The sequence below is a fragment of the Paroedura picta genome, chromosome 5 (genome assembly GCF_049243985.1).
Source record: "Paroedura picta isolate Pp20150507F chromosome 5, Ppicta_v3.0, whole genome shotgun sequence".
NCBI lineage: Eukaryota > Metazoa > Chordata > Lepidosauria > Squamata > Gekkonidae > Paroedura > Paroedura picta.
The window spans coordinates 19,552,038-19,574,860 of NC_135373.1; the positions used below are offsets into that span (position 1 = coordinate 19,552,038).

Sequence of the window (22,823 nt, forward strand, 5' to 3'; positions counted from 1 at the left end):
TACAAAAGGCTCTTGTGGAACATAATACCCCTGCTATCACAATTGTAGAAAAATGAGAAATAGAGTTTGGATCATAGACATTGCAATCCCAAGAGACAGTAGAATAGAAAAGAAGGAACAGGAGGAGATAGTGAAATACCAAGACCTTTGAATAGAGTTAGAGCAGAAGATCACTGTCATGCCAAATATCTTTAGAGCTTTTTGAGCAATGCCTGGAAGTTCAACAAGCAAATAAACACTCTGGACATTGAGCAAATGACACCAGTTCCAGAAGACCGGGTTGCTTGGAACAGGAAGAATCCTCAATTCTCAAGAACTTGGATAGATATCAAATTGTGGAATACCATCTACCAGTCAGATATCTGATTGTGACCATTAATAACAATAATCATGGGAAAAAATAGCCAGAGACATTCTTCAGCCAAGATAAATGCCTTTTATTTTATTCCCTGTGATATTTCTGATCTTGGCAACAGTAGAATCTGAAGCTATTTACAAAAACAGTAGAAGAGCAGCTCCATTTTCAGCTGCCTGGGGAGCCAGGTCCATGTTTGGTGGCATTTGTGAGGTGACATACAGTTACAAAAGATATTTGAAAGTGTCCGAAAGAAAACTCGTGACCGAATTAACGAATTTTCATTTCATCCATCCACTTAACCCATCAGGATACATTCTCCTTTAGGAACTGCTAAAAAACCAAATAGCTCCATTCCAAATCTTGATTCCAGAGTTCAAACGATAAATTTTGGCATCACGGACCAAAAATCTAAAATTTTGAAGACATTCGGAACATTTTATTTCCATTCTAAACCGGACCTGACCTTGTGCATCCTAGATTGTAGGCAAATGTCTTATTTTGCAAGTAATTTCCCAGAAGTTCTTCATGAGGTAAAGTCACCAGGACTTTACTGTTCTGCAGCAATTGATTTTTCTTCAGATAAGCTCTGCTATATCATGTGGGCCTATCAATCCCTTTGATAATCAAGTACCAGCATAGATAAAACATACTGGATTAAAAAAACAAAAACAAAACTAGCACCTATATATTAGTTTAGCTGTAATTCTCACTAGCAATAGTTTCAATAATATTGATGAACCAAAGTGAGAGTCGTCAGAATGCACCTTTAATGATCTAAAGCAGGGGTAGTCAAACTGCGGCCCTCCAGATGTCCATGGACTACAATTCCCAGAAGAGAGGCTCCTGGGAATTGTAGTCCATGGACATCTGGAGGGCCGCAGTTTGATTACCCCTGATCTAAAGTCTAAACAGAGTACTTGGTTGGCAACCAAGTCTTGACTGTTAAGGTTTGGAGGAGTAGCATGTTTCTACCTTACACTCTAGATTTAAAAGGCTTCATCTTATTAAATCCAAAGAGACCTGATGGTCCATCAGTCCATCTAACAGAAGGTCCGGACATCTCTAGCCACCAGAAGCTACCTTAGCAGCCCTTCTCAGTCCCCCAAAGCCTAAAAACCTATGATATATGTCCTCTAAAGTTGTTAACTTGAAACAGGTTGAGAATTGAATATGCCTTGGTAAGTTGGTAAGCTACACCAAAAACGACCCCCCAAAATGGCCATCTGGAAGGACGGGAACAAAATGGCCAAGTGTGGATGATCCTTGAAAAAGAGCCTGTACGAAGCACCATGTACAAAAGGAATTTGACAACACTTTGTAAACTCAAAAACTGAGTTTTGTTACAAATACCTATAATGCAAAGCTCTTGCCTTGTTGGTTTGGTATCGAGTTTGAGTCATCCTTTCCATGGTGCTACAAGATAGTGCCCATAAAAACAAGGCAGTAGAAGGTGCTTGAATGAAAAAGTACTTCTGATAGGCAAAATGTGTCGCATAGATCTTGTACCTCTCTTCCCATGTTAGAGGCCAAAACACTGGTTTCAAAACAAGATGCCCAGCTTGTGTAGGCCGAAGCCTAATTTGAGTGCGAAAAAAAAATCATAGAAAATGGTCTGGATTGGAACTGAACTGAGAGATGAGGTCAGTTTCCTTGGCATTCCCCTTACATAAGCAACCCAACTAGCAGCAAGTTCAGCAAAAACAACCCCCCTAAGCCTCTCACACCACCGCTATATGGGACTTGTTCTTGGTGCTTGCGCTCCTCGACATGAACAGCATTGATAAAATATTCATTTTTCACTGGGATGGTTGCTTTGTTCTCATCGTTGTGGTCTTGGTCGTGGTCATGGCTGTGGTCGTGTTCATGGTCATGGTCGTGGTCGTGGTCATGGTCATGGCTGTGATCATGGTTGTCGTGATTGAGCAGCGATGGGGTCCCAGTGACAGAGGGGATTTTGATGTTGGCCTCAGTAGGAGCTGGCAAACTCTCCTGAGTGGCCCCGAGGGTAGCTTCTTCAGTGGTGTTACTGTCACTTTGCTCGGGCAGGATTGCAAGTCGTGGGATCTTGGGAGCGAAGTAAGTTTTGTTGGAGAGGTCAACATTGCAAAGGTTACCGGAGCAACAGGAACCCACCAGCGTGATGGCTGGGCTTCCTCGCGTGACTTTGGTGCACTCCTCATCCTGAACGCAACCCTTGATGGGCCTGGTCAATGAGAACTTGCCTGAAAAATATTTGAAAAGAGGGATGGAAAAAGTGGGGAAGTGAGGAGGTTATTTGGAAGAATTTTTACTTCATTTACTTTATACTTGGCCTCTGGTTCTGTGATATTTATCACACACATGCTGGTGCTCCTGAATGCAGCCTGCTGGTTGAGCCGGGGCAGGTTGCCTTGCCCTTCCCTGCTCCTGCGTGGGGGGAGCACTTGGCCTGGTACATCTTGTCTGCCCTAGATTTATGCTCCTACAGGGGAGCCAGGGTGGTGAAGTTTAAGAATGTGATATTACAGTTCATCACAGTACCCCATTCTTAAAAATAAAAATTGCCACAGGAGGCTCCACAGTGCCATGCAGCACCACAGAGCCACTTGAGGCATTTTGTGTCCCTTCTGGGATGCTGTAGTCAGGGGAGGAGCCAGGCTAGGATAGCCTGACTCTTCTCCTGCCTCATGAGCCAGTCTTGACATAGGCCCCCATTGCACTCTGGGGCAAAAAATGGAACGTGGATATATCCACATTCTCTTGCCACGGGGCAACAGAGGGCCTGAGTTGGGCCTCACCTGGCATAGCAATGGCCCGGTGTCAACATCAAGAGGAACTGGGAATTAGCCCCGCCACTGGATGAGTGGTGAGGCAGGGCAAATTCCCAGTGCGGTTCCTGAAATTTTTGCTGAAAGGCAGGACACATGCAATTAATAAAATATTATTCTTTGAAATATAAAGAAACACTGATAGACTTGCTAGACCCCTGCCCTCGAATCTGGTTGGGGGTTCCATACTTTCAGACTGTACTTCCCAACCAATTACCCCCCCCCCCACACACACACACAAAAGGAAGAATGCCAGAAATTAACACAATATGCCCCCGTGGCCAGGAGTAACTTGGCATGTTGGGAACGTCCAGGGTAATGATGCTCTGTTTTTTGGGCAAAATTCTACCATTACAGCATTGCCTCTTGATGTCCCCAGTATGCCTACATAATTTCCGAGTCATGTAAGCATGTTGAGTTAATTTCTGGCATTCCTCCCTCCTCCCAGTAAGTGCATCTCCAATGATTCTACAGGAGAGATTTCTGAATAGGCCTTATGAAGGCCCTTGTGGCCTTAATAGGACTGATACATCTTTTCATGTGTTGCTTGGATGCAGTTTTCTGAGCATAAAAGGGACTATTATATTAAGCTAGTAATGGAACAGTCTTCCCCCTTCATCTTCCTTTGCTTCCTGATAAGGATCCTAAAGCTGTCATTTTATCAGTAATAAAATAATAAAAAGCCCTTATGTTCAAACAATGATGAATCGTATTCAAGTATTCAAGTATTTAAAAGGCTGCCATATAGAAGATGGAGCAGAGTTGTTCTCTCTTGCCCCAGAGGGACTGACCAGAACCAATGGGATGAAATTAATTCAAAAGAAATTCCATCCAAACATCTGGAAGAAGTTCCTGACAGTTTGGTTTCTCAGTGGAACAGGCTTCCTCAGGAGGCGGTGGGTTCTCCATCTTTGGAGATTTTTAAGCAGAGGCTGGATAGCCATCTGATGGAGAGGCTAATTATGTGAAGGCTTAAGGGGGTGGCAGGCTACAGTGGATGAACGATAGGGTTGTGAGTGTCCTGCATAGTGCAGGGGGTTGGACTAGATGACCCATGAGGTCCCTTCCAACTCTATTATTCTATGATTCTACAGGAGAGATTTCTGAAGAGGCCTTATGAAGGCCCTTGTGACCTTAATAGGATTGATACATCTTTTCGTGTGTTGCTTGGATGCAGGTTTTCTGAGCATAAAAAGGACCATTATATTAAGGTACTAATGGAACAGTTTTCCCCCTACATTTCCTTTGCTTACTGATAAGGATCCTAAAGTTGTCACTCTAGCAATAATAAAATGTGTTTTAATCCTTATAGCCCTTACGTTCAAACAACGATGAATGAAAATACTTTGCTGCACAAGATCTGTTATGCAGTGAGCTTCTGAGGGAATACAAAAAAAGGGGGGGGAAGGAAAGGAAATTCCCTGCTTCCAGTAGGCCCCTTATATGGTTCACACCAACTACAAACTCTGGTGTTTGTTTTTCTGCCAAACTATCAAGTCTCTACAGGGACTGGAACACCCAAGCTTGCCTAACTGAATGGTGGTCATCTTACCAGCTCTCATAGTGATGTTGCCATGGAAACAACCCCGAAATGAATTGTAGCACTTGACGATGGTAGAATTGTCCACTGAACACTCATCACCTTCGCAGCTATAACATTCCACCCCATTTGGAACCATTGCAGACTCGTTCCCTGGAAAGCAAAAACCTGGAATGAGTGTGGACAAAGTGCAAAGGTGCACCCTCTACATCAGCGATCCCCAACCTGTGGGCCGCGGACCACATGTGGTCTGTCGACTAATTGGAAGTGGGCCGCGAAGGACGCCTTCTCTCCCCCCCCCGGCCCTTTACAACACACTTTGGGTGTCATAGTCTCCCATCACTCCCAGATGGGACTATCTCGTTGCAGAGAAACAAGCTCAGGGTTCCCATTGATTTGTCATTGTCATGAGTTAAAATTTCCATGAAAATAAAATGTTCCTTATGTTCATCGTTGTGGCGTGTCTGTATCTTATTTTGAAGGGATGTTTAAACATTACCATAGCGATCAGAGAGCGTTAGGGCAGCGGTTGAGAGTAGAGGAGTAAACAACCCCCTCACACACACACCGGGCCTCAGTAAAATTGTCAAGCGTTGAGTGGTCCCCGGTGATAAAAAGGTTGGGGACCACTGCTCTACATGGTTTCAACACCCTGCCTTCTCTTCCCAAAGCATGCTGGGTACACTGGTCTGTGAAGGGGGCGTTAAGAAAATGGTGCAGTTTCTCAAAACTATAGTTCCCTGTTTCACACATAGGGATGCCATCCTTCAGGTGGGACCTGGGGGTTCCCTTGGAATTACAGGCCGTCATCACACTAGAGTTCCTCTGCAGAAAATGGCTGCTTTGGAGGGTAGACTCTATGGTATTGGCTCCTCTAAGGTCCCTATCCTCCCCAGGATCCATCCCCAAATCTCCCGGAGTTTCCCAACCTGGATCTGACAACGCTACCTCCTTATTCCCTGCTGGTGGCCAGGCAGAACCTGGAAACCTATTTACATGAAGGAAATCATGCAATTGTACTAGTTTAAACTGGTCTATGTTAATCATAGCCTCTCGTGGTGCAGAGTGGTAAGGCAGCAGACATGCAGTCTGAAAGCTCTGTCCATGAGGCTGGGAGTTCAATCCCAGCAGCCGGCTCAAGGTTCACTCAGCCTTCCATCCTTCCGAGGTCGGTAAAATGAGTACCCAGCTTGCTGGGGGGTAAACGGTAATGACTGGGGAAGGCACTGGCAAACCACCCCGTATTGAGTCTGCCATGAAAACGCTAGAGGGTGTAAAGGGTCAGACATGATCCAGTACTTGTACAGGAGATACCTTTACCTTTACCTTTATGTTAATCATTCAGAATGCACCCCAAGCGTAGGATGTTGGGGCACCAATAAGGACACCTGTCTTCCTCCCCTCCTAAAAACAGTGATAGGGAAGGGGTGTTCTGATCAGGCCACGGTAAAAGGAAGAGGGAAGCATTCATATATCTCTTCTCCATTCCAGTGGCTTTGATCCATACTGGGCTCCCTGAACCTGCTATCTGAGGCTATATACTGAAGGATCTGCTCACTGGTCACAAACATAGCATTTGGCTCTCAGTACATTTAGAATAAGAGAAATGCAGTGACTGGGGTTCAAAGGGGCTGTCTTTTGGAGAACACAACAAATGGTAGTGGGGCGTTTGAAAGGAAGATGATTCTGTTGGAACTGCAATCAGTAAGTAATCTGGTGAAGTCAGCCTTGAAGGGCTGTTGTTAAGCTATTTAAGCAGCTAAGCTGTTCCTGTGTACTTACTGGTGCATCATGTGTTACAGCAGAGGTTGCAGTGGGAAAATCCCAAGCACATGCTCTGGGATTCCCTTTATTTAAGCTGGGCTCCTGTCCACTTCCTCTTTCTTCAATAAGAGGAGATGTATGTGTATGTGTACTCTGAAGCAAGGAGAGTCCTCCATTAAAGCTCCCTGCTGACGTGTAGTCTGCCTGCAGCCTAGCCATAGAGGCTTACAATCTGCTGTTTTTGTAACTACTCTTTAAGCTGTTGTATTCTGCTTCAGTAAGGAGACTGAAGCAGATGCATATATGATATATATTTCTGTATAATATTTCCAGTAAAGATTATTCTCTTTTGAACCTCAAAGCACTGTGAGGCTGGATCTGTACTTCAACCACAAAGGTAACTAGTAATGGCATACTGTCAAAATGTCAGGTAACTCAGCAGCTCTATTTCTCTGCAGGGACTCTGGACCAAGCCTAGACCGAAAGTCTGAACAGATTCTCACCAATGGCTTGCAGCTGCAGATTTCTGTGGTTCAGTTTGTTGTTGCAGAAGCTGCTGTTGCACTGGTACAGCTGGGAGAAGGCAATAATGCCATGGAGCTCAACTGCTTTGTCGTTTTGCCCAGGCATGCCCAAGCCACAGCCCTTCTCGCCAATCAAGAAATTCCCATGACCTGCAGATGGGAACAGAAGATATGCAAGGAAGTCAGGAACGGGGATCTAACTCAGAGGGTGTGACCTGATACTACAAAAGAACAAAACTGCTCCTGCCTCTTCCTCCATCTCCTAATTAACACATGATATTACCATGTGCACAGTATTAACAGGGGGCACAGTGGGATGATGTCACCATCAAGGATTAAATTTGCCTGGTCTGACTGGTTATAGTACAGAATCTATGTTTTGCATTTGTTGCTGCTGCAAATGCAAACTAGAAGAAGAAGTAGAAGAAGTAGAAGAAGTAGAAGAAGTAGAAGAAGTAGAAGAAGAAGAAGAAGAGTTGGTTTTTATACTCTGCTTTTCATTGCCTGAAGGAGTCTCAAACAGCTTACAACTATCTTCCCTTTCCTCTCCCCACAACAGACACCCTGTGAGGTAGGTGAGGCTGACAGAGCCCTGATTTTTACTGCTTGGTCAGAACATCACTAACAGGGCTGTGAATGGCCCAAGGTCACCCAGCTGGCTGCATATGGAGGAGGAGCAGGGAATCAAACCCGGTTCTCCAGGGGGTTAACCTGCACTGGGTTTTTTTTTTTATCCCTGGTGACTCCGAATTAAAGAAAGCCATCTACACGTTATTCAATTTCCATTTTGATATTTAGTGCTTTGAATTTTCCCTCTACAACGTCTATGCTTATGCTGTAGTGAACCTTTTCCCCGTGATATCCAGGAGCGGATATAACTCGCTACATTTGAGGAAACCACTGTGACCGTTTGCACAATGGGAACCTCAGTGCCCCAGTTCCCATGTAGGAGCACAAATCGGGGGCGGATGAGGCAGACTGGGCTAAATGCTCCCCCATGTGGGTGCAGGAAGAGGTGGGGCAACTTGCCACGACTAAAACTCCAGCCTGCTTCCCGGCATGAAACCTCCAGTGTGTAAATAGAGAACCCCAGTATTAAGTGTAGATCTCTGCATTTTGCCGGATTAACTTTCTTCCCAGCCCCTCCAATGCTCATGTAGCAAATCAGTCTTTCGCTGATTGGTCAGGGCATCAGTTCAAAGACTGCTTGGCTCCTGGTTGCCATTCCCTTATTTCTGCCCTCATTTTGTGATCTGTTTTAAAGTGACTGTGCTCCAAAATCCTACACTTCTCTAAGCAGAGATTTGCCTCTTGGATTTATTTTCCCCTCCTCGTTCTCTGTGAAGCTGGGACCCCTCCCCTTCCCATCCCTTCCAGGCTCATCATTTGCTATTGTGGAGGGGGGGGGGGGTGGCTCGACAGGACCATATATGGTCCTATCACCCGATAAATGTTTGACAAACTTAAAAAATATATTAAAATTAATTAACTGTCACCCATTCAGGAAACCTTTTTGGGGCTGTTAAGAAAGCACAGGGTTTTACAAAACCTTGTTTGAGAAAGCCAGGCCTGAAGCATCCAGAAGAAGTATCTGTCCAGCCGCTGCTTAGAGGCAGAAGAAGAAGAAGTGTTGGTTCTTATATGCCGCTTTTCTCTACCCGAAGGAGTCAAGGCGGCTTACAATCGCTTTCCCTTTCCTCTCCCCACAACAGACACCCTGTGAGGTGGGTGAGGCTGAGAGAGCCCTGATATAACTGCTTGGTGATAACAGTTTTACAGCGCCGTGGCAAGCCCAAGGTCACCCAGCAGGCTGCATGTGGGGGAGTGCAGAATCAAACCCAGCATGCCAGATTAAAAGTCTGCACCCCTAACCACTACATCAAACTGGCTCTGACTGTACTTCCTTAGTTAACAAGAATTGCATTGCTGGATCCATCTAAAGTCCATCAAGTCTGTGTTCCAACGAAAAATTGGCCAGATGCTTCTGGGAAACTGGCAAGTAGGTCAAGAAGGAGATGGCATCCATTATTACGTGTTCCCCAATATTAGGCCATTGCAGGCATTTTACTGTACAAGGAGGTTGCATGCAGTTATCAGTGCTTATAATATCATCATGGCTAATAATAATCCTATTTTTAAGAGCTATTGCTCACCCCTATATCTTGTGGTGGTGAGTCCCATAGGTTAATTACACGCTGAGCAAGGAGCCTAGCCACATCACTTGTCCAGGCAGTGGGTAGAACCTCTTAATCCTCACCCTCCTTCATTAACACATTCCATTTTGATGCTCTCCGTAAGCTGTTGGCAGAACCTACCTAGCCCGGCTTCCCAGCATGGCTTCCTATTAGCCAACATCAGAGCTAAAATAACCTGCTTTCAGTGCTGGGACTCATCCTTGAAAATATGCCAAATAATGAGGCTTCATTCGAACATCTTGCCAGGACCTTTTCCTCAGCCAGGGCTGTAGTTGTCTTTCATCACTAGAGGGAGCTGCTGTGTTTTTAGTCAGAATTTCAGAGAAACAAATGAAAGGGGGGAAAACTTCCATGGTCTTCCCCATCACTCACAAGAATTTCTTCTTGCCAAGACAGTGTTTTCATGGCTGCCGTAAGATGCCACAAAACATTAATAACAGGCAGGAACTCAGGTTGTGGCCATGCTCACCTGCCCCTTCTCCACCTGATGGAGCACATCAGAAAGTTTCTTGGGTTTGGTAGTCTTGACTCAAACTCTGATGTGTCATGATAACCAATGGAAGGCACCTGATAAAATTGGACATTATTTCCTCCTGGGGTTCTAAACTGGAAGGAAGTGGTTTAGAGATCTGCTCTCACCTCTGAATAATCCTAAAAGGCACCAAGGAGAAAAGGTGAGGGACCAAAAGACAGAATTAAGGTTGCCTGGCAACTGTTGAGAAGGCTGGGGAGGGGGGGAAGGAACAAACATCACAGATGACATTTTTTGAGGGAAAATACAGCTTTACATACTCATCAGAATTTGATCCAGGAAGTGACAAGGGTAGCTCTGGGAATCACTGAATACTCTGTGGTAAAACCATAGAATTGCTGGTGATTCCTAGAGGTACCCTAATCATTTCCCGTGAAAGGTCCAGCGAATACCATAGGCTGCTTTGTTTCCTTTTATCCTCCCCTCCTACGCACATACACTGCTTGAAACAGTGGTGAGCATTAGGGCCTAGGGCTTGCCAAACCTACCTCAGATGGGCTCAACCCCCAAGGCTTCCTTTTGGAGAAATTAAAGAAGAGTAAATGCCTACTCACTCCATTGTACAGCAGCCACTGTTTCCACGCACACCTTGCTGGCCTCGGCACATTTCATTGTCTTCATATTCCCTGGACTGCAGCCACCATCCCCGATGTCCACGCAGTTTCGGCACTCCAGGGCCAAGACACCTACACAACAGAACAGTGGGAAAGGATTGAGTTTTGCTCATCAATGAAATGCATCATTCTATTACACTGATAGCTCACCCTTCCTCCAAATTGTCGAAGAACACTGGATCAGAGCAGGGGAGAATCTCTCTGTCTCTGTCTCTGTCTCTGTCTCTGTCTCTGTCTCTGTCTCTGCCTCTGTCTGTCTCTGTCTTTGTCTCTGTCTCTGTCTCTGTCTCTCCATCCATCCATCCATTCGATTTCTAGCCTGCCACTCTTGGAGACTGGCTCTTAGAGACTGGCTCGCGGCGGGTTACACAAAAATTCATTAATACAATAAAAGCCCATAAAATCCCATTAAAAACTCAATAACAGTACAATAATCCCAGAAGGCAAAAACCCTGATTCCTAACAGAATACTTTCAGAGGCAGCATGGGGGGGGGCAGATGTTCGGCACTGAGATGTAGACACCCCAACATTACATTGGCTCTAGCGCTGGCCCCGACCATAAACCTTGTGGAAGAGCTCCATTTTGCAGGCCCTCTGGAAAGCAGAAAGCTCTCTGAGGGCCTGTAGCTCCTCTGGAAGCTCATTTCACCAGGTAGGGGCCAGGACCGAAAAGGCCCTGGCCCTGATCAAGGCCAGGTAAGCCTCCCTAGGCCAGGAATGGTCAATAAGTTGAAACCTGAGCCATTGTATGGGAGTGGCGGAATACATACAAACAAACAAACAAACAAACAAACAGATAAACCAAACAACAGGATGCTACCTTGAGGTGCCAAGACAACCATCTGGGAAGCGTCGGGTCTCAAGCATCAAAGGTCCAGAAACCATGACAGAAAACCAGGGAGGTTCTGACACATGCACTGATATTTTAAATGTATCTTTACAGCTTAGTCCGAAACACCATAAATAAATCTGTTGTTGATATTGGCTTCTTGATGCTGGCAATCAAAGCATTACTGCCTCCAGATATGGAGGTTCCCTTTACTCCCTATGGCTAGTAGCCATTCCATACGCTGGTCCAACCCCCTTTAAAGCCATTTATGCTCATGGCCATCACTACGTCACTACCAGCAGTGAATTCCACAATTGAATCCCTTGTTGAGCAAAGCAGTCTTTCTGTTTGTCTGTCCTGTACGTATTTTCCAGCAGCTTCACGGGATGCCCTCCGGCCTTTTCTGGGAAAGGGAGAACAAGCTCACCCCAGGAGCTCAGGATGAAATATTTATCCAACTGTCTCTCATCCAACCACCCTATGAGGGAGATCAGTCCCATCTCTCAGCCTAACTTGGCCTTTCCCAACCTTTTGACCGTGGAAATATTTTTTCCGGCTTCTGAAACCGGGCCGGAAGTGAAGTCAGTTGGCCACGCCTCCCTGCCACACCTGAGGAGGACTGGGGAGGGGAGAGAAATATGTCAGTTTGAGGCAGGAGTACGCCTCCAGGTTTCACCCCCTTACCTAGGCATGGTGTGAGAATGCCACTCCGAGGTCAATGGAAGCAGCTGGTAACCTGCTTTTGCGACAGTGCTGGGAAACGCTTGTGGCTGAGTCCAGTAAGGCAGCAAGGGGCGGGAAGCTGTAGTGGTTCCCAGGAATTTGATATTGGTGCCGCTGGGTTTTACTTCCTGCCGTATTGTACTGAGCAACAAGCTAGAGAACCAGATATAGCTCCCCTCCCCTCTCCCAATGAGTTCTCTTATGGTTTCTGCCTTTGGGAGGAGGTGGAGCCTGCGTATCTACCCTCGCCTTAAACTGCCTCCTGTCTCTCCTCCCTTCAGTCCTCCTTGAGCCTGCCCGTTAACACAGGTGGTGATATCATTTCTGCTGACTTGGCAGTTAGAATCAAAGAATTGGAGGGACCTCCTGGGTCATCTAGTCCAACCCCCTGCACTATGCAGGACACTCACAACGCTATCGCTCATCCACTGTCACCTGCCACCCCTTTGAACCTTCACAGAATCAGCTTCTCCATCAGATGGCTATCCAATCTCTGTTTAAAAATTTCTAAGATGGAGAACCCACCACCTCCTGAGGAAGCCTGTTCCACTGAGAAACCGCTGTAACCGCTGTAACTATCAGGAACTTATTCCAGGGGCTTCTTCAAAAGGCTGCCCTTGATGGATGGTGTTGGGTCATGTACACAGTAGAGTTTCAAGTGAGGCCAGTACCCATCAACAAAGGCTGCAAGGGGCACATTTGGTCTCTTTCCTGGTACAGACCACCCTCAACTAGAAGGACCTATATGATTTCTGTGTCAGCTCTGGCTACATAATGGGCATCATTGCTTGGCTACGGCTGGCTATGTGCCACCAAAAGGGGGGCTAGCAGCCCACAGATAGTTCAAGCAAGTATCAAGCTCCAAATGAATGTTATTTTTAAGGAGTGGCTGCAAAATGGCCTCCTCCAAAGCAGTCACAACGGCTTCCTTTCTCAAGGAGGCATTTGGACCCAACCACCCTCCCTCTCTCCCTTTGTTTGATATAATTAGGCAGGAAAGGAAAAGATCAAAGAGACAGGGGGAGGGCTGGATGCTTTGGAATGGTCGGTTCACATCTTCTGGCTGGAGTGGTTGGAATTCCACAAAGCCAAAGCACCAATCAGAAGACAGGACAATATCCAGTCATCAACAGCTGGTTCCATCAGAGTGGTTTGTCAGGGATCCGAAGGTTGAGCAACAAAATACATTAATATTAAAATGCAAATATGATTAAGTGTAGCAACCACAGACTTCCTTGGTGGTCTCCCATCCAAGTACAAAACAAAGCCAGCTCTGCTCAGCTTTTGAGATCTGATGCAATCAGCCTAGCCTGGGTCATCGAGGTCAGGGGGTCAGAGCACTACCAGAACTTTCTGATATGTCCTAATCCATGACATGTAGGGACATGACGCTTGGATGACAAATCAACAACGGTTGACTGGAATAACAGTATCAGCAACAGCCTGATGTAGCACACCATGGTTGCCGATGGGTAGCTGGATCTGGCAAACGGCATGGATTTGGAGTGTTAGGTCCACCCAAAGAATTGGCAGAAGAGGTCTTTTCATGCTTTTCTCAAGTGGACTTTCCTCGAAATTCTTCTCTGAGGATCAGGGGAACCTCACAAACAAAATGTATCAATGGACAGGGGATTGAGACTGGAATAACAAGTGGGGAATTAGCTCAAAGGATCACTTCCGTCCTTTTCTATGTACAGCTTGCAGCAGCAGAGAATGGGAAAAGAAACTCTTCCAGTGGATTGACCCTTGTTGTCACACTCTTGTCATCCTGCTTGTGAGGTTCTCCTGACCAGCAGGGAGGACTTTGGGAACAAACAGTGGGCCATAAAAACATAAGAGAAGCCCATCCAGTCCAGCGCTCTGTGTCATGCAGCGGCCCAAACTCAGGTGTCATCAGGAGGTCCAGCAGTGGGACCAGGGGTCCGCTTGAGGAAGCCAGGAAAAGATCTTCCAGTACATTCCACAAAGTCTTCGGTGGATTCAACCCATTTTCTTCAGACAGCACCACTTTTGCCCACAGTCTCACCCAACAACATCAGGTTTTACAATAAGCTCCTGCTAATATTATGCAGATGCATGTTCCCTTCCCTGCTTTTTCGGTCCGCTGTTGACAGAACAGCCACTTGTATCTTTCTGCCTTGCTTATGAATGGGGAAATCTCTCCTGGAACCTCATTGTACCTGCCCTTCTTATTTGGTCCTTGCCCCTTTCCCTTCCATCCTGTTGTCTTCCATTCCCTCTCCTCTTCCAACCCTTTCTTGGCAGGGCAGCATCCGCTCTGGTTCTGAGCTGGGCCCAACCCTCGGAAGAGGCCAGGAGGATTCACCAAGGTGCTGGAGACAAGTCCACGCTGTGCAATTCACTGTTGTGTTCTGATGTCTGTGGCAACCAGCCCATCCCACTCCTTCTTGAGCTCTCTCAGCCCCACCTACCTCTCAAGGTGTCTGTTGTGGGGAGAAGAAGGGAAGGTGATTGTAAGTTGCTTTGAGACTTCTTTGGGCAGTGCAAGGCAGGTTATAAAACCCAACTCTTCTTCTTTGACACCAATTGATTTTTGCAAATCACTTTCAGATCACGTTGCCAACCTCCTGGCACTGTCTGCAGAACTCTAGAATGACAACTGATAACAGCAATCAGTTCCCAAGGTGGGCAGAGGGAATGGCAACTCCAAAGGATGGACTTCACACTGTTATACTTGCTGAGATCCCTGCCCTCCTCAAACTCTGCCCTCCCTGGGATCCACCACTCCGAACATCTGGGAAATGTATTCCCCTACTAGGCTTTACCCCCTGCTCTCTGACCGCGACTCTCACCTGCTTTGATTTGGGAGTCTGACTGGAGAAATGAAAATACATAAAACCCCCGGGGGGATAAAGCTACCCACTTCCAGATGGAAGCTGGAGTTCTTCTGGAATTCTCCTAGAGTTCTTAAGATTACAGAGATCAGTTCCCCTGAAGAATATGGCTGCTTTGGAGGGTAGACAGTGCGGCATCTTCTCCCATCCAAACTCCCCCCACTTCTCAGAGTGTTCATGCCTCAGTTTCTACCCCCAAATCTTCAGGAATTTTCAAATTTGGAGTTGGGAACTGTACCAAGGAGGGGAGAACTGCAAGGGCAAATAAGAGTTACGCACCAAGTCCTCCCAACAGGAGAGTAAACATGGGGCAGATAATGTCACATTTCCCTTTCTGGCTCTTGTTTATTTATAATCTGCAGGCCTAATCTGAATCAGTAGGAAAGTGTTTCCAAACAGGATTAGGCTCAATAACCTCAGGTCAGGCACTCTTAGGTGGAGTCTGCATAGGACTTTTTATCTAGTCCCACTCTGAATAAATCCCTGCCATCCACACTGAATTCGATTTCCATTTTGATTTTGGGCACTTTAAATTTGCCCTATGCAAAATGCATGATTGAGCCCCTGTGAAATCCAGGAGCGCATATAACTCGGTATAATTGATCAAGCCGCTTTGAGGGCTCTCAATATTAAAGTGTAGACCTGTACTTTGCTGGATTAATGTCCTCCCTACTGAGCTAGAGTAGCAGTCTGTTCCTGATTGGCTGGGCGCCATTTCAAAGACTTTCTAGTTCCTGGTTGCAAGATTTTCCTCCCAAGATTTATTGTTGCCCTACTCTTGGAACCTGTTTTAAAGTGACTGCACTCCAGACCCCCACACTTCTCTCAGCAGTGGTTTGCCTCATTCTGTGAGGCTGCTCCTGGCTCAGCTTGACTCCCCCCTGCCCACCCGTCCACCCACCTGCCGGCTCACTCCTTCAGGAAAGGAAAGAAACTAGCAGCCTTGTGCTCAAGTGCAAAAGGCTTTCTGTTTCAATTCGTGGATGAAGAAGCAGAAAGACTTGGATTCAAATCAAGGCTACCCTTGAAAATGTTTTGGAAACTAGAGGTGGTTCAGAATGCAGTTGCAGGGTTGTTGACTGGAATATCATGGTCAGCTGGTTCTGCGGTGGGTGACCTAGCTGTAAGTTAGTCTTCAGATCCAATTCACTGAGTTGATGTTTACCTTTTAAGCCCTTAACAGTCTGGGTTCCTCAAATCTATGAGACCGCCTCTCCCATTACAACCCTCTGCACTCCCTTCGGTCATCACCTAGTCTTTCTCAACATTTATTATCATTATTATCATTATTATTATTATTATTTAGATTTTTATTTCTCACCTCTCCCGGAACCGGCTTGTGATGGGTTACAACAGTCCATAATAAACCCCCATTAAAAATTAAACAGGATGTAAAAGAATTGGAACATACTAGTAGGAAAACATGGCGGTATCAATTGGCTATTATTATTATTATTATTATTATTATTGTTTAGATTTTTATTCCCCACCACTCCCAGAACTGGTTTGTGGCAAGTTACAGCAGTCCATAATAAAAACCCCAATAAAACCCCATTCAAAATTAAACAGGGCGTAAAAGAATCAGAACATATGAGTAGGAAAACATGGCGGTATAAATGAGCTATTCAACCCCCCATAATGACATCCAAAAGGGGAGTGTTGAGAGGGAGCCAGAGCCCGACACCAATAGGTTTCCCTGGTGTATTGCTGACGCCCGGGGGGGGGGGGGCTTACCTGAAAACCCTCCCAAGTTCTGCTCAAGCCTTATACTATATACTATGAGTGGTCCCCGGTGATAAAAAGATTGGGGACCACTGCCTTATAGGATAATGATTAACAGAGGCAGTTTTGAGACATAAGCTGTTTTATTGTGAATAACTCTTTTTAACTTTGTAGTTAACCATCCTGAGCTAAACAGGAGATGGTGGAGAAATCCCTGAGATATTCTTTAGGCTTTCAGGAACCCCAGAAGTGGTGGGATGAAGCAGACCCACTTGGGGCCCCTCCCCTTCTCACCCCCTCCAGGCCCATCATTGGCCACTGGGGGAGCAGGTCAACATGGCAAGATATGGTTGTGTCACCTGATAAATGTTATATATAATTACATCCCACACATTTGGCAAACTCAGGGTCATCTAGAAACCCTCCCTTGCCAGATCCGTTTCGTTTCCACAGGGCATGCAAAGCTGAATTAGGCTGGTTTTTGGAGGGCAACCGTGTGTTCAGGCAGTATGGTGACAGCCACATATTGTAATATTATAATGTTAATAATCATAAATATGTATCTACCACCATCTCCTGTTTAGCTCTGGACAGTTAACAACAAAGAGCCAGCTTGGTGTAGTGGTTAGGAGGGCGGATTTCTAATCTGGTGAGCCGGGTTTGATTCCCCACTCCCCCACATGCAGCCAGCTGGATGACCTTGGGTTCGCCACGGCACTGATAAAACTGTTCTGACCGAGCAGGAATATCAGGGCTCTCTCAGCCTCACCCACCCCACAGGGTGTCTGTTGTGGGGAGAGGAAAGGGAAGGTGAATGGAAGCCACTTTGAGCCTCCTTCGGGTAGAGAAAAGAGCCATATAAGAACCAATTATCTTCTTCAGTAATACCAGGGCTTTCTCAGCCTCACCTCCCTCCCAGGGTGTCTGTTGTGGGGAGAGGAAGGGAAAGGCGATTGTAAGCTGCTTTGAGACTCCTTCAGGCATATAAGAACCAACTGTTTTCACTATAAAACATTTTACGTCACAAAACCGCCTCTGCTAATCATTATCCTATACGGCTTGAGCAGAACTTGGAGGGTTTTTCTGCCTGCAAAGGGGTTTTCAGGTAAAGAGGCCTTTCTGACCTCAGCCATAGGCCTGGTGGAACAGCTCCATTAATATTCATGTTTTATATTTGTTATTTGGTTTTATGTGGTTTTTACCTTATTGGTTTCAATGACGTGATTCGAGAAGAAATCCAATAAATAAATGAACGTTATAGTTCAGTTAGACTGTTTCCACACTAAGGTTTTGTCCCGGATTTGTATTTTCACAGGGTTGAGCTTTTTGCTCAATTCCACACTGAAATTCCCCCTTTTGGGCGCAGACTCGATTGGCCCCCTCACTTGCCCAACAGCAAGAGAATCCTCCAAAATCCGTTTTTTAAAAAAATTTCAAAGCAGGGTCTAACGGGGTCTAAATCAGGAATGGCCAGGTTTTTCCGACACATCCAGCAGCTTTTTATTTTACAACGGTCTGGCTTGAACCCCCTAAAGAGGGTTATCTTTGCCTCCATCCCACATATCTTCAACCTCCCCGTCTCAAGCTTGGTAACATAATCACAAAACTCTCTTAAGATTCATGCTATTGACCTGCCAGATAATCCCTGATTTACACTGTCAATATCTAACCTATTTGAATCACTCCGGACTCAGTAACCTCAAGGCGGTTGTGTTTGAGAAAGATAGGGCTCCCAAGTTACAGTGAACATACACATAATCCATGTACGGTGTACGCTTGATTTTTCTTTATGCAAGAGCCAATTCCCAAGTTACATCTGAACAGCTGAACATGCAAATTCAACCCCAGGCACTGATCTCTGATTTAATTTGGAACGTGAATTCATGTTGCCTCCTTGTTACAAAGAAGTGTACACACATACATGAAGGTTGTATTCATGTCACGCCATAACACGTGAACGGGGTTGAAGTGTGATTCTAAACAGCACCCTTTCCATGGAGGTATTGTTCTTATGAGAACAATGGCACACAATAGTGAGTAGAGAAACCCCCTGAAGGACAATTCTCACGGAAAAATAGAACATTCTGGGAGGATCTTTTTGTTGACTGTTGATATGCTAAACCTTCCCCGCTTGGTATTTTCCTATTGTCTCACAATCTATTCTGGGAGAAATTGTTCAAGTGGGCCAAGCGGAATCCTGATAAAAACACCCAGAGAGAAGAGGCGAAAACACTCACTCTTCTCCGCGTAAAAATTTCTTGAATTTTCGTTACTGCGACAAAAACGGGCCTCAAGTCTTCTTTACGAGTACATGAGTAATGCATGGCATGCCCTTAGAAGAACTGTGACTCAAAGTTTTTGATGGAATGGGGGGGGGGTTGAATAGAGAGGCCACAGTAAACATTTAAGTTCTGGGGTCTGTTCTTGGGTTGGGTCAGAGGTGAACCCGTTTCTGCCACTCGACTGAGCAGACCCAAAGAAAAAAATTCCAAAAGTTGAACTTTGACCTCTGGATGCCCTCCCTGTGTTGGTAATCTGTTGTCTATAGCCCCCATTCAGTTGGGAGAACTTGGCCTCAGGCTCATTTTCCCAAGTGCGGTTTTTGTGGCAAAATTCTCTTGAACAGATGGGTGGAATTCATCCCTATCAGGTTCCATGGCCACCAGATTAAGTCCTGTTTGCTCAGTGAGTGTCTTTCTATAAGCAACTTTTTTGGTGAAGGTAATGTGAAATTAGCATGTATTAGTAACTAGCCTGGAGCCTTTGACCATAGGGTGAGAAAGAAAATCTCAGCAAATAGCTTCCATGTTGCAGCCTGTAAGGGAAGCCAAGCAGTAAAATAATAAACTGCTCAAGGTCACAATCCTGAGTGGAGATTTCAACCAGGTTTTGCTAGTCCAACTCCATCAGCCTATCATCAGCCTTGGAAGTTGGACCCCTCACTTCTAATTAGAAAGAAAAGACAGAATACCCTGTTGAAAGGCACAGGATCACCTGCTCCTTCAGCCACTGGCTATCAGATGCACATATAGAATCATAGGATCATAGAGTTGGAAGGGGCCATACAGGCCATCTAGTCCAACCCCCTGCTCTACGCAGGATCAGCCCTAAACATCCTAAGCATCCAAGAAAAGTGTGTATCCAACCTTTGCTTGAAGACTGCCAGTGAGGGGGAGTTCACCACCTCCATAGGCAGCCTGTTCCACTGCTGAACTACTCTGACTGTGAAAAGAGTAGTTCAGCAGTAAATACACATTTAATGTAAATACACATGTCCGTACACTGGCAACACACATTCCCAATCCCACAACTGCGGCCCAGTTTCCCATAAAATGGAAATTACAGTCATTCTGCTCCTTGCACCGGACATGCTGCAATTTTTTGTAATTTCTCTCCTGGCCATCCCCAAACCACGTCTTCTGTACATAGTGATTCTCTTTCCCTGAAATCCGAGACAATTGAGGATTTCATCACCTCAGAGGATCTGCTCTACACCATATTCAGCACCAGGTAATCTAGATTCCACAGGCCCTTCTAAGAACCCCGCTATCAATCTATGTGTCTCTGAGGATCCATCATTCTTGCACATCCAGAATGGTCCTCTGATGTCAATAACACACACGAGCCTTCGACCTCTTACCTTTTGAGGAGAACATGAGTGTCCCCAGGAGGACGCAAGCTGGGAAGAAAAAGCGGGACCCCATTGTTATGTTTTGGCTCCTTTCCACCTCCCTTGGGTGCCTCCAGCTGCTGTCCGTGTGTGGAAGATGAAGCTAAGAGACTAAATATTAGTAGGCAGTTGAGGCGGGGTGTCACAGCCTCTTCTGTGGGCCACTCCTCCTTAAGTTTTGGAGCTCAGCACTTGGAAGCCAGCCCAGAAGAGTCTTCTACCTCCTTTACATCCCTTCCTCAGCAATTTGAGGCTCGTTATTTTGGGCGTCACCCCTCTGAGGAACTAGAATAGCCAGTTGGGGATACTTCCCCCCCCCACACACACACACAAACTGACGCCGTTCACCCAAAGCTTCAAGGGTGGGGAAGATAATTATGGGCGAGTCTGGGAAGCAAAGGAGACCTGGGCTGAATCTGCACTTGCTTTATTTAGTCCTGTTGAATTCAGATCAATTTGAGCTTGGGTCTTCCTGATTATTTTCCCCCGATTTGAAACAGAAAGTGCTCTGCACTTGATTTGGGGAGGGCGAAGGATTTCTTCTCCGTTTGACTGCCGGTGGAGAATCAGCTGGCGGCTGAGGGGGGGAGGAGGGGAGCCGGGAGCCGGCTCCTTGTGCTTTCTTTCTCAAGCTAATACCAGCTTGGAAAGCTTGCAGCCGTCCTTTTGAAATAGGAGGCTTGTCTAAATTGGAGACACTGGAAAGTAAATGCCACCCCCTCCCTTCCCCTCCCCTCCCCTTCCCTTCCTGAGTTTGCAGTAACGTTTATTAAAAAAGAAAAACGAAAGCCAGCTAGCCAGCAGCTTCTCAGAGAAGAGGCAAATCCAGAGGGAAACAAATTCCAGAGGGAAAGAAAGAGAAACAATACATCTTGGGAGGAAAGTTTCATAACTGGAAGCATTTGAACTGCACGGAGCTTTTATTCCAACCCCAGATCGATTCAGTCCCTGCCCTCTACACGGAATGCGATTTCCGTTTGGATTTGGGGCGATTTAAATTTTCCTTCTGCAGCAAGAAGGATTGATCCAGAGTGACCCTGCCTTTATTGTGGGATATCTCAGACTGCTGCTAATCCTGAATATATTCAGAAAATCACATTGTTTTGAATCTGGGCTCTCCTCCGTGGTAGAGGACCCGTGATTGGCTACAGGTGGCCATGTGACAAGCCTGCCTCAAAGGAGAAGCCCCTAATTTCTCAACTTCTGTCGGCCTTGGATATTTTTTTGTGCCTTCTTCGTCCCCCCCCCCTCAAGAAAAGAAAGGATTCTTTTCCTCCCTCCTCTGACTTCTTGGATCCTCTCCCCCCCCCTTCAAGAAAAGAAAGAAAGAGTCTCCATTTGCCTCCCCCCTCTTCTGAGCCTCCCTAACCACGTGCAGAAGACTTTCCTGTTTCAATGGGGGGGGAGGAAGACCTGAGTTCAAAGCGATCTGGATTCAACAGGATTGACAATGGAATAAGGGCGGTCTAAAAATTAAATAATAATAATAATAATAATAATAATAATAATAATAATAATAATAATAATAATAATAATAATAATAATAATAATAATAAAGAAAGTAAGTGCAGACTCTGCCCAGCAGTCTGAGATATCGCACAATAAAGGTGGGGTAACTCCGGATCAATCCTTCTTGCTGCAGAAGGATAATTAAAATCACCCAAAATCCAAACGGAAATCACATTCTGTGTAGAGGGCAGGGACTGAATCGATCTGGGGTTGGAATAAAAGCTCCATGCAGTTTACAGCCTGGAAACTGCAGATTTCTCCAAGGTTTGCTGAAGGGGTGTCCTGATAAGACAGTGCTCGCAAAGTGGACTGATATATCATACATGGCACCATACTTACACATTCCAGTTTTTCGATGCGGATTACTGTGTCATGCTGAACCCTTGCAAAACCTGATCACTTCTGCTACACAGCAACAACAGGCCGAGTAGCTGGAAACCCCAAGTTCAAATTCCTGCTTCAGCCATGGAAGCTCACAGAGTGAGCTTGGGCCAATCACATACTCTTTGCCTGCCCTGCCCTGCCCTGCAGGGTTGTTGTGGAGATAAAATGGAAGAGCTGTAATCTGCTTTGGGTCTCCACTGGGGAGCAATATGAGGCAGAAATGAATGAAATAACTAAAACGAGGAAACGAGTAGGCAGTTTTGTCCTCAAGGAAGATCACCGGTTCATAATAAAATCAACTCTGCCTCTCCCTTGGGATTCTCTAAGTCGAACCCCTTGTAACTTTTTCCTAAATGAAAAGCACCAGAAGCGCAAAAAGGGAGGGAAATGGCTTATCTCTTCCCTGTAAGTCACTTTCCCCCACTGGGATGGTCTCTCTCCAAGGATGTTATGCGCCCAGCAGTGGGTGTGGTACAGAGACCTGTAGCTGGTATTTTCCATGAGGAAAGAAAAGAAACCTGTGGGCAGATTTTTGAGAAAGAAATTGGCGGTGGAGAAAGTGCCATCCAGTCACATGGTGAACCTGTAGGGTTTTTACAGGAAGAGACGTTCAGATGTGCTTTGCCATGGCCTCCCTCCACATCACGCCCCATGTGTCCTCAGATACACTGAAACACAATTTCCTCAACTGTTACATAGAGGTAGAGAAAGGGTGGTGGTGGGGGAGGTTTAATTGCCAGGAAGGGCTAGCTACAGATGCATAGATAACAGGGCAATGATAACTGAGAGTGGATTA

General features: G+C 45.9%; 1 protein-coding gene across 2 annotated transcripts; it reads right to left on the reverse strand.

The window, feature by feature from the left end:
- Nucleotides 1-436: 436 nt before the first annotated feature.
- On the reverse strand, nucleotides 437-20,262 carry LOC143837219 (ly6/PLAUR domain-containing protein 3-like). 2 transcript variants are annotated; one of them, XR_013230936.1, is made up of 6 exons: nucleotides 20,105-20,262; nucleotides 10,275-10,406; nucleotides 6,973-7,143; nucleotides 4,718-4,858; nucleotides 1,276-2,580; nucleotides 437-1,160 (listed from the first exon to the last, which is right to left on the reverse strand). XR_013230936.1 is itself a non-coding variant. In XM_077336812.1 (5 exons), exons 1-5 carry the CDS (start codon nucleotides 20,166-20,168, stop codon nucleotides 2,021-2,023), a joined length of 1,068 nt encoding a protein of 355 aa, XP_077192927.1. In that variant the 5' UTR covers nucleotides 20,169-20,262; the 3' UTR covers nucleotides 1,208-2,020. The 2 variants fall into 2 exon arrangements, 1 of the variants encoding a protein (XP_077192927.1); XM_077336812.1 differs by lacking the exon at nucleotides 437-1,160 and having other exon boundaries at nucleotides 1,208-2,580.
- Between the last annotated feature and the right edge of the window lie 2,561 nt (nucleotides 20,263-22,823).